The 11,968-nt window shown below is 49.6% G+C and overlaps 2 protein-coding genes across 2 annotated transcripts; both read right to left on the bottom strand.

The window, feature by feature from the left end:
* Positions 1–5,398: 5,398 nt before the first annotated feature.
* Positions 5,399–7,779, bottom strand: LOC6603803 (probable G-protein coupled receptor Mth-like 8). The gene is made up of 6 exons (XM_026991513.1): positions 6,952–7,779; positions 6,680–6,851; positions 6,304–6,495; positions 6,024–6,242; positions 5,587–5,944; positions 5,399–5,510 (listed from the first exon to the last, which is right to left on the bottom strand). Exons 1-6 carry the CDS (start codon positions 7,462–7,464, stop codon positions 5,465–5,467), a joined length of 1,500 nt encoding a protein of 499 aa, XP_026847314.1. The 5' UTR covers positions 7,465–7,779; the 3' UTR covers positions 5,399–5,464.
* A 1,105-nt stretch (positions 7,780–8,884) lies between these two features.
* LOC6603804 (probable G-protein coupled receptor Mth-like 9) lies at positions 8,885–11,073 on the bottom strand. The gene is made up of 7 exons (XM_026991570.1): positions 10,422–11,073; positions 10,167–10,358; positions 9,873–10,106; positions 9,647–9,803; positions 9,359–9,562; positions 9,202–9,281; positions 8,885–9,142 (listed from the first exon to the last, which is right to left on the bottom strand). Exons 1-7 carry the CDS (start codon positions 11,071–11,073, stop codon positions 9,108–9,110), a joined length of 1,554 nt encoding a protein of 517 aa, XP_026847371.1. The 3' UTR covers positions 8,885–9,107.
* Between the last annotated feature and the right edge of the window lie 895 nt (positions 11,074–11,968).

An 11,968-nucleotide genomic window follows, 5' to 3' on the forward strand; every position in this document is an offset into this window, starting at 1 on the left:
GATATGCTGCTGCTTGCAACATTGTTGCATGGGAATGAAGATCCCACTGGAGCCGCAGACGGAGTCGTCGACTGTGGAGGCGCACCAAATGGAGGAGACTGCTGTGGGACCTCTGCTCTGCGCTGCACTGCTCTGCTCGAAGGTTGAGCGCGTTGCAAGTTGCAAGTTGCAAGGAATGCTGCGATTTATGTTGCCACATCAGCGCCAGTTTGTCAGCTTTATGTCCGTTAATTGAGCGTGGAACAAACCGATAACCGATTATCTCTGTGCGACTATCTCTTTCTCTCCCTCTCCCTCTCCCTCTCTGTCCCTGTCCCTGTCTCTGTTTGGCGTCGCAGAGGGACTAGAGATCAATGATATTATGGGACTGCCGTCAAGCAGTGTATTTGCCTTGGTTTCTCCATCTCAAATCCTCTTCTACTCTTCTCTCCTCTCTCCTCTTTGCTCTTCTTCTGTGTGTAAGGTTTAATTGCTCTCGTAATTCTCTGAGCCGCGTTGAAACGATTTCGGGGGGGGGGGGCCCATTGTCCATAGAAAGCAAAACGAAAGCTTCCGAAAAAGAAACCCCGAAAAACTATGTTAAGCATTTACACGTGCCGCTTGCCACACAAGAGATCCATCCATCCATCGAGTGGGGGCCATGCGGATGCTCTACAAAATTGCCGGTGATCGGATCGCCCTGGTAATCGATCGATCGATTGTGGGAAGCTCTCCAGAGCCAAGAGACATAAGTTGGCGCTGAAGAGCGTTTCAATAAGTCAGATGAGATGCGATGAGATGAGGTTAAGATCCATGGGAAGATCGTCCAAACGAATCGATTGCTGTGGGCAGTGGATGGGGCATGTATAGAAGATGGGAATTGGGCAGAAATTGTTGAAGGAATTAGCAGGTGAGACGATCTTGGTAGATGGACTTCAAATCCAAAGAAATCGAGGAATGATTACGAGGAATCAGCTTGGAGAATGATGGATTTGGGAAATACTTCAAGGCATAGTCCTTGGAAATGGGAAAAACTTCCCACATTTCTTCCCCTTCCCCTGCTTCTTGCAGCCATAATTATAGGGCATACGACCCCCAAAAATGACACACGAATTCCTCAATGGGTGAGTGGGATAGATTGCTTTCGGCTCCAAGATCCAAGCTCTGTTGTCTGTAAATTGAACAAATGAAACATTTCTCGAGCTGCACACGAAATAAATCTCAAGAGGTGGCAGTGGCAGAGGCGGCGGTGGCACACACAAGACCCAACAACAAACAACAACCGAAAAGTCAAACAACGCACATAACTCGAAGGGAAACCAAAGCCAAATCAAACCCAAAAGAAAAGCAAAGAAAAGAAAACGAAATGCGAGAAAAAGTGGCGACAAAATGCGAGTAATAATACAAAATTTCATGATTATTACGGGGCCCCTCTCTCCCTCCTCCGGCCCCCAAGAAAAAAAAAGGTGTCATTGCAGGTGAGAAACGAGAGCACACGCGTATGCCCCGTCCCGGCCCCCCACCGCACCCCCCGTGGACCCCGTGTAGACGGTGCCCCATGGCTCCCTCCCAGCCCATCATCGAAGCTAATTTGTTCTCTTTTTCGACTGTACATTTTTTTTTTGTATGTGTGGCATGCAACGTCGCCCCCACCCCCAAGGCCTACGCCTAGCCCCTCGACTAGTATTTCCCCCCCTGGAAAAATACAAAAAAAAAACCAGAAAGAAACATTTTTTTCTGAGACTCTTTTGTTTGCGTTTCCATCAATGAATTTATGATGGTACTCCCCTCTGCCGCTCACCATTCCCCCCACCGTTCCCCCACCATTCCCCCGCCGTTCCCCCCACCATTCCCCCTCTCCCTCACACATTCCGACTTCTCTCTTTCACACTCTTTCATGTGCTAACCGTTAGATTGCTTTTTTTTCACTGGTTTTCGTTTTTAATTTATCATTTTTACCATCGCTTCTTGTTTTTTTTTGTTCCTTCCTTTCGTTAATTCATAAATTATAATGCCACAATATTTGTTGGATCGCCGGGAGGGGGCGGTGGGAAGGGGGGGAGGGGCAATGTTGGTCAATTGCTTGTCGGGGGACATTTATGGGCATAAATTATTCTTTGGATTGTAAATTTCTAGAAAATGTTAAATTAAAAGTTATTTATTGTATTTGATTTGCTTTACGTGCTCTGTGTATGAAATACTGTCGGGATTGGAGTGCGAGTACGACACAAAAGTCTTGCATGGCATGGAGCGGGCCGGGGCGGGGCGAGCGGGGCGGGGGCAGTTGTGGAACAAGTCATTAGCGAGCGGTGGGGCGGAGGTGGAGCAGGAATGTGACCGGAAATGGGTCGGTCGGTGTGGAGAAGGAGACGGGGCAGGGATTTGCGAAGAGACGTTGAACAGATTTCCCATGGAAATACTCGTAATACTCCAAGAGATCTTAAGATTGTTCTAAAGAACATATAGATCAGAATCAGCCTTCAGTCTTTAATCTTCTGACACGACATTCCGTAAATTCTGTACCGAAAACTGTGGGAAAAGTTATCTAAAATGCTCGAAAATCCTTCCTAAAGCCGACCATCTACAAAAGGATTCTCTGCCAAGGTGGCGATTGCTCAAAAATCACTGAAAACATAGATATTCCATTAAAAGAGCTCACAGATTTTGGAGGATCCCAAATCCCAATCGAAATGTCACGAAATGAGTCCTTTAAAGGTCCTTTAAAGCTCTGCCAAAAGTCATCAGCATTCGCATAAACATTTTTGGGGGCAACAGTCCCCTGAAAGCCCCCAAACACCGAACCAAAAGCTGTCCCTAAACGTTTTCTCAATGTTAATTAGAAATTTCCAATATTGGTAATAACCTCCTGCCAGCGCCACCGCCACCGCCCCCGCCACCGCCACCGCCCCTGCCCCCCAGCCATTCCGAGTGTCACTGCACCCCACCTTAATATTTATCCTGCCATCAAAGCGAAAGCCATCATCATAGATATCCTCCCGAGCCCCTATCTCCTATAGGAATCTACATATATGCATGCATATATGATGATGTTTTAGGGGCGTGGCCAGTGTCTCGTGCCACGTGCCCCGCGCCCCGTGCCCCGTGCCCCCTCCACAGCCAGTTAGCCATTTAATGGCTTGTCTAATATCCCATATCCTTTAACTGCCATCGACGGCCATTAAAAAGCATAAAGTCATTTGGTAATTAATTTTCATGTTTGGGCTCTCCGTTCGCCGTTCGCCGTTCGCCGTACGCCGTTCTCCGGGACGGAACCGCCAGGAACAGCCAGGAACAACCAGGGAAACAGGGAATCTATCCATGGGATCCATTGGATGTGGATGATAGCAGGGGTTGCCTCTGAATGGCAGAAGTGGTGGCAATTTCTTCAACCAAATGAGGAGCCATCCCGTCCAGCCCGCCCCCCACACACGAGACCCCCCACCCCCCAATGGCAATGCATGTGTGTAGCCTGCATCCGACATCCACCATCCGCCATTCGCATTCGTATTCGCACATAAACAAACACGAATACCGATTACCGAATACTGGATACTGAATACCGAATACCGAATACTATGGGAAAAACGCGCCAAACATGTCCTACCTTCATGGGATTTCCAGTGCGCACGTCAGGACGATGCTGCCTGCTGCTGCTGCCTGCTGCCCGATGCCCACTCCCCCTCCGATGTTGGGGCTATGTTGATGCTGCTGCAGTTTCTGTATATGTGCGTCGGTGATGCCGGGCTCCAGCATCCTTCCAGCTTCCATTACTACGAGAATTTTTACTACGTTTTATCGATCCAACGAGATGTATATAGTATATATATCTCTCCCTCTCCCTCTCTCTCCCACTCCCTCTCTCTCTCTCTGTCTATGTGTTGTTCTCTCTCTCGTTTTGTGTATCCATATGCCGGCACGCGACTGAGACTGAAACTGCTGAAACGATTGCTGCTGTACGCCCAGCCAGAAAAAGAGCAGGACCCAAAAAGGACGAGACCCGAAGCGACGAACACCAGGCTCGGGATCTCCATCGTCGATGGGCGGGCGGGCTGTGTCGAGGAGGAGTCGCATTGGGCGAGGCCACATCAAAAGAGCACCACATCTCGAAGGAGGAGACGATGCAGGATGCTGGATGGCAGCATAGCTCTCGTTTCACTTTCCACTTGATTCCTTGCGCTTGACAGCCAAAACGAAGCTCAAAGGGAGGAGCAAAGAGGGGGAGCCACGAGCCGGGAGGCTGCTGCTTGCGTGTGTGTGTGTGTGTGTGTGTGTGCGTGTGTTGCAAGGATGCAAGTAGCTCTTCGGCTGTGCTCCCTTGTGGAACACAGGACTCGACTCGACTCGACTCTCTCTCTCTCTGGCCCTCGCTCTCTATCGCCGTGTCTGTCCCTTTCGCGGCCATTGACCTCTGATGTCAAACAAAATCGGCGCGCACTTATTATATAGCGCTAGAAAACGGCGTAGGGGGGCAACGCTGCAGAGGGGGAGGGAGGGGCACAGAAGGGACACTCGACCACGGTCCAAGAGAGGGGGTGGCGGAGTGGTCAGGTTGCAGGTTTTGAGTGGATTCCCGGATTGGATTTTGTGGTACTACCGGCCGCGACCCCCCCCCCCCCCCCTTGCCCTCACCCCCCTGCCTACCCCTGGCTGCCACCAGAGTTTGTTTTGTTGTGTAAATTACGTTATTTACGTGGGATATTGTGGAGCGGCAAGTGGCAAGTGGCAAGCGGCAAGCGGCGGTGCAGAGAGTTTCAGGTTGCTTTTGTTGCATGTTTGAAGGGACTCTTAAATTGGATGCCGCCATAGCTACATAGCTAAATGGAGAAGGAAGCAACAAATTGGAAATTGTTGCAACTACTAGAAGGGCAGTGCAGTGCAGGGCTTTTCCAAATGAAACCAAAGTGTTTATGTTTTGTTTGTGGATCAATTTTGGGTGGAATTACGGGGATATACATACATAAATACATATACTTGTGTATAGGATTGATTGATTGCTGCAGGGTATTGATATTGAACTGTTTACAGGGTGTCCATAAAATATATAGCAAATATTTCTTCAGCATCAATATCCGAATCAGATTTGATTATATGATAAATGCTAATCACACAGTTAGTAACAAGTGTGCCCCCTTTCGCACCCCACCAAGAGCGGGGGGAATGAATAATTTTTGCGATTTCGCGGGCACTTTTGAATATTGAGTTTTACATTTACACCCAAAAGTAGGCTACATGGCATCTACATTCAGCACGACAGTAGTATGTAAAGTAGGTTCGAGTCTTGGCTGGCTAATGGGTTCTAGACACGACTAACAGTTTGATTAAAACTGTACCAGTTACTCCTAAACTGTTACTCCCAAAAATCAAACAAAGCGAGAGAGTAATATGATCAAAATACATTTATTACATTAGTAAGAGACAAAAAAAAATGGGTACACAAACGTCTTAAGAATATCAAACTAAGAATTAATTTCCAGTGAGATTCGCCTCAAAAACTGGACAAAGGCACAGAGTTCTCGCAGGTATCCTCATCGCTGAAGGAAGAAAAATATGAATCAGGATTTGGTGGGAATTCATAGATTATCGATTATCGATTATCGAATCACTCACTTATCGATGCGTCGCAGGAAGTTCTGGATCTGCTGGTTCTTGCCGATCAGCGCATAGAGTGCCGCGAACCCATGGAAGGCCATGCAGAAGCAAACGGCATAGTTGTGCAGCGAACGCTCCCCCCGGTAGTAGTTGAATGCGAAGGAGCAGACGCACACGAGCCACACGAGGGCCGTGTAGCCGAAGTACTTCCAGAAGGACTTGAAGCGGTTCTTCTCGATCGACTCGAAGCTCTTTTCCGTCTCGATTTCGGGCTGTTCGCTGATGTAAATGAGGCTGAGAATATAGAAGAAACCGCTGATGGCACAGGCCACAAAAACTGGGGCGAACAGGTACACCATAATGCTCCAGTTGCGAGCTGTACAATTGATCGATTGATGATTAGATATGGGGTTAGATATGGATTTTCGGGGGTAAAAAGGATCTACGGCACTCACGATCGAACCAGCAAGTGTCGCCGCCAAACACCAGTCGCGAGCCGTAGTGACTGAAGCCCACAAAGAAGGACCATCCAATGGCGATCAGGACGATCGGTGTGAAGATCAGCCAGAACATGAGCTTCGTGAAGACGACGCCGTGGAAGCTCAGGTAGAGCTTGAAGGAAACAAAGCTCAGGATGTAGAAGGACAGCACCAGATACATGAGTGTCAAGCTAGCTAAAGATCGAAAAAGAGGAACTGTAGATCGGAGATCGGTGGAGAATCGAATGGATCTCACGTATGATGCGACACGCTGCCTTGGAGAGTGTGGCCGGGTTGTGGAGCGTGAGGTATCCGAGCAGGGCATATCCGATAATCAGGCAGATGGTGTAGGCCTTGATGGCCACACCATAGAAGCTGTTGCGCATCTCCGAGCACATGAGGTACACCACCAGCACAATGACCATGGATATAATGGATATCAAGAGACCTGCCAAGAGAAAGCACGCGAAAGAGAGAGCGAGTTAGGACTCTTCTGTTTTGGGGCCATTAATCTATCAATCGCCACAGGCAATTCACTTTTGTTATTCAAACAATCACTTTTATGAGCGTACTATTATATTGGAAACATATTTATGAGTGCGTGCGGCGGAGGAGGAGGAGGGAGCACTCACAGATGGCGTAGGTCCACTCGCGGACGCCCAGCACAAAGTGCAGCTTCTCGGGGGCACAGACCAGAGGCTGCCAGTCCCAGGAAAAGGAGGAGGCGGAGGCGTTGTGCAGCAGGAGAGGCGTGTAGCAATAGTGTTTGGAGAAGATGTGGCCACGATGGGCGATAGTGCCATTCTGAAAGATGGAGAGAGACAGAGAGAGAGAAGAGTGGAGTGGAGTGGAGTGCCAATAAGAAGAGCACGCCACCGAAAGAGAGAGAGGGAGAGAGTAGTACCTCGTGCAGTGTCCAATGGACATATTCGGAGCCTTTTGTCACTGGTTTCATGTGTCCACACGGCGTATCCACATAGATGCTGAAGCGAGAGCGTAGTTCCAGCTCCTGGAGGCTGCCATTCAGCATCTGCACCTCGAAGTGGGTCTGGCCGGGCGGAGGCTGATGGTCGATGGATGGGGTCAGGCACTGTCTCCTCTCCAAATCGTAGATCTCTCCTTCCGGGCAGCAGAAGCGAACACAGGGCTTCAGCTTGCAGACACAGCCCCGCAGATGCTTGGCAGCCGGCACTCGAATGCCGTTCTCGATGACAAAGTCGTAGGCGGCCACCAGGTTGCGGGGAATCACCGTCCAGTTGTGGACATACGAGCCGTCCGTCCCGAAGCTGCCCGTAATGTTGGCGGTGTCGATGAAGGCGCAGGGATACCGCATCTCCTCCTGGTAGCCCCAGGCGGTGGGCAGAAGGAGCGCCGCTCCCGCGAAGAGGACGAGGTACTGCGCCATCGGCAGAGACATTCTCTTCTGTGGCTGATCTTTCGGGAAAGAATCTGTTGATGCTTTTTTCTGTGTCTGTTTCTGTTTTTGTTTTGTTTATCCCACAGCTTTCAATTTATTCGTGTGTTTACCTCCACAGCGATTTCCCAATCGATTTGGATCGAATAAACGAACCGCAACGCAACGCGCCGCACCGCACCGAATCGAACCGAATCGAAAACAGATATACAATATAGAATATAGAATATAGAATATGGATAAATAATGCACTGATGACGTGTTTCAGAAGGAGGTGCACAAACGGTTTATTGAGTCGATTGAACTGGAGTGAACAGAACGGAACGGAACGAAACGGATCGATCTTTCATCTGCACCTGCCGCAGGCCGAACTTCGACTGAATATTTTGGAACGAATCGCCCAGCGAATGCGGCAGTGTGGCAGTGTGGTATGGAATCGAACGTCCAGACGAGGCGAGGTGGGGCGCTTCTGTGGCGGCCGGTAGGGGTGGCCGTGTGGCCCACACCCACTTTGAGGCGTTTTGTTTATGGCAAGAAAACGGGGAAAAAACGAAGACTAGCCAAAAGCCTAGACAAGGGCCACAGACATGTACGTATAATGGTTCCAGGAATACTCTTTAATTGAGTACAAGAGATATTTCGAAGGCCGAAACGAGCACAAAGCCATTGCGATTGTAATTGCCTCCAGACTTCAGACTCACTTCTTTGAAGGATTATTCAATGTCCAACGATAATCTCCAAATACATAGACCCCAAGTTGTGCCCCTACCATTTCTAGTAGCGTCTCCGCAGTTCGTTTTGTCTGAGGAGAGATTCAGCATAGAATAGAGCGAAAAGGATATATAGTCGCCGAAGAAGGAGGCCCTACACTCTATAGACATGGACTTGGACATAGACATGGATAAAGAAGCAGATACAGATACAAATAGAGAGACAGATACAGATACGGATACGGATAGATAGGGACAAGGATAACCGTTCTCAATTGCGTCATTAACGTAACATTTGTTGCGTGCCACTTGGCCGGTGGCTAATCCAACAATCCATCGCGACCCAACCCTTCGAAGGGTGGCCGTTACCCTTGCCCTTGCCCCCTGTCCCCTGTCCCCTGTCAGCGAGGAGTCAAGCAGAAGCAGTGTGAACGGACACAGGACATTTTGGGTGTAGTTTACGATTTGTGCTTTTGTTTGTGGAGTTGCTACTACAATTTGTCACTCCTTTGATGGGTCTACAACGAAGTGCGTCCTAGAAGAAAGGAGGGCCAAAGAAGGCCCAGATCTATTGAATACAAAACTATTTATCTTCATTATCTGCTCATTGGCCGTAAATCAATGAAATCTCATTTGAAACGCCTCATAAAAGTCCACAAAATGATGCACATTTGATGCACACTCGAACGGCTTGCACGATATATTACAGAATTTCGAGTTTATTCAACAAAAGCCTTAAGTTAATAGAGCAAGGGTAATTGCTTAATTCCTAGAAATGTACGTACGATACGATAGATATTCACACATTTGTTTGTGACGGTGTGTGTGTGGTGTGTGGTGTGGCACCTAAATGAATCAGAAGCGTAGCGAATACCAGACAGAGTTCATACGCAGATGAGCAATCATTCAATCTCTCTCTCAGTCTCTCAGTGTCGTCTACAATGATGTCACCGTTGGCTGATAGGGAGAATCTGCAATGGATCGAATGTTGATTGAGAACCGGAAAGGAGTTTGTGTGTGTGTTGCCCACCTGAGGACTTGAGATCACCCTTTTCGTTGAAATTGTAGACCCGTGCATTTATGACACTCAAATCGGTCTGACTGGACTCCCTGTGGGAAGAGAAAGCGAAAGCAAAGGATGGTTCTTTGAGGGTGTCTCTAATGGAGATGGGGCCGGGCCTGCTTACACATTGATGGCCCACCAGGACTTGACATGCATGTTCTTGCCCAGGAGCAGAATAAAGCCAGCGATGGCCAGGCCCAGGATACAAATGCCACTCCAGAAGTCAATGATGAAGAAATGCTCTCGCACACGAGCCATGATGTAGACCACGACCTCACGCAGCCAGACGGCAAAGACGCCCACCAAATAGGCACAAAACGCATAGAAACTGAAAGGAAAACGGAAGACATCAAAAGGATTTCCAGGAGCAGTCCTTGGAGATACACATGTCTGCTTATACGATGGTTCTTACTGGGTCTTGACGATGCGCAGCTGTGTGCCCAGTATGTATTGAGTGTCTGGTGGCAGTTCGTAGATGGAAAAGTAGGCCTTGAGGCAGCAGACGATACTGAAGATCAGCAGCAGGACAATGGGTGCATAATAGTAGACGAGAATGCCCCAAAGGCGCACTGAAACAAGAATGGAGAATCAACCGTCACGTGATACTGGTTAAGATAGGGAGGGCACCTCTGACTCACCATCGAACCAGCAATAGTCCTCGCCAATACCCGGCTTAAAGTGCTTGGGCAGGCTCGAGTCCTGGGCAAAGGATAGCACAAAACGCAGGCCCACAACCAGCACCACAGCCAGAAAATAGGACAGCCTGCGAAGCCAGTTCTTGCAGGGCTTCAAGCGGAACTTTTGCAGGAAATCGAAGCTACAAATCGCCAGAAAGACAAAGGACAGCATGATGCAGAAGTAGGCCAGCAAACCTGCAAGAGAAACCGGGATTAAAGTCCAACAGAAATCAAGGATAATGATGGGATTCTAACCGATGTTCCTGCAGGCCGAATGAGAAAGCTTCACGGGGTTCTTGAGGGCCAGGTAGACGAGCAGCGAGTAACCGACGATCATCGCGAGCAGATAGTAGATGATCACCTGTCCGTAGTGACTCTTCCGGGCATCGCGCACGGAACCCAGCAGCGACAGTATAAATATGTTGATCAAAATGGCAATGATGCTGCCTGGAGGGGGAGAGACCGGTTAGTCGGAGATCAGATATCCCCAGGACAAGGACTACTCCTTACATATCGCATAGATCCACACCCGATAGCCCGTCTGGAAGCGCTCGCAGCTCAATGGCGTCAACTCCCATTCCTCGGCCTTGTGCTGCAGCGGACTGAAGCAGTACTCGTCGGTGCTCCACAGACGAGAGTCGCGCAGCAGAGATCCGTTCTCGAAGAGGTCCCACTGCCAGAAGGTCTCGTGCTTCTTGTCCACGAACTTGTTGCGGCACCCCAGCTCCGTGCGCACCACAAATCGATCGCTGATGCGCACCTGATCCACCGTCCGGTTGTCGTAGGTCAGCTCCACGTGGGTGATCTGGCGCTCCTGGTGCGGGGCCGTGCAGTTCCAGCCCTTGGCGTCGAACACCAGTCCCCGCGGACAGCAGAAGCTGATGCAGGGCTTCAGGAGGCAGACGCAGCCCCGCAGGTGCTTGGGGGCGCGGTACTCGACGCCGTCGATCACCTTGAAGCTGTACTCGGCCATCAGTTCCGGCGGAACGACGACTCCGGCGTACGAGTAGGAGCCATCCTTCAGCCGGAGTCCGTCCGTGATGTTCACGGTATCCGCGTACGCACACGGATTCGTCACGGTGGGAGTCTCCGCCGAAAGGGAGTGCTGTGCGGCCAGGCACACCAGCAACAGCGCCAGTTTGGGGATCGGAGATGTGGACATTGTTGTTGTTGGACCGCAGGAGAGATCTCTTTGGGTTTCTCGACTTGTTCTGCTGCGGATCTGACGTCACAATTAAATAAACAACAAATATGCGAGGCGATCGCTCTGTTCGATTCGGCCTTTTATGCAAGGCACAGAATACACTCACGCACACGCACACGAGCACGCAAAGCAGCACCAAAAAATAAAACAACAACAAAGCATACGAGTAAAATCAACAACAATCGGATTCAAAAATGACAAAACGACGACGCGACGTGCGACGTTGACGGCGTAGGTCTAAAAACGGCTGCGATTGCGACAACGACAACGAGCCCCAAAAAGAACAACCATACAACAACGACCGATCGACGGACAGACAGACAGACAGACAGGCAGCTCTCTCTCTCTCTCACTTTAGTAAACGACAAACCGGCAACCGCAACGACAACCACAACAACGACGGAGACCGCGAGAAGGCAGCAGCTCCATGCTGGCCAAGAATAAAAAACAGACTAACTGATTAGCAAGCCCCAAAACCCGTACAGACCAGACCACAGACCAGTCTCTGGGCACCTGTCCCCCCGCCCCCGCCACTGTCATCCACCTCCAAGCCAAAGCGAGCGCGCGATCAGCGAAACGAATCTCAACCGGCGCGACGGCCTCTTTTCATTCAAAATTCATTTCATTTTCTTGACGGCTACTTCTTAGCCAATCCAAACACCCACGAAACCCACCACTGTGGGTGGTGCAGGTAGGTGTCTTGGCTAAAAGCCAAAAAGGAAAGCTTTTTTCGCATGGAAAGCGATCGTTGGAATAGATATTGGATAGATAACGATATTTTATCAGATGTGGATCAAAGACCGAAGGATCATCATCATCATTTCCTTCATTTAAGTGAATACTCGTCCTTGTC

This window comes from Drosophila persimilis, unplaced genomic scaffold (assembly GCF_003286085.1).
Source record: "Drosophila persimilis strain 14011-0111.01,24,50 unplaced genomic scaffold, DperRS2 tig00000676-arrow-arrow-pilon, whole genome shotgun sequence".
Taxonomy (NCBI): Eukaryota; Metazoa; Arthropoda; class Insecta; order Diptera; family Drosophilidae; genus Drosophila; species Drosophila persimilis.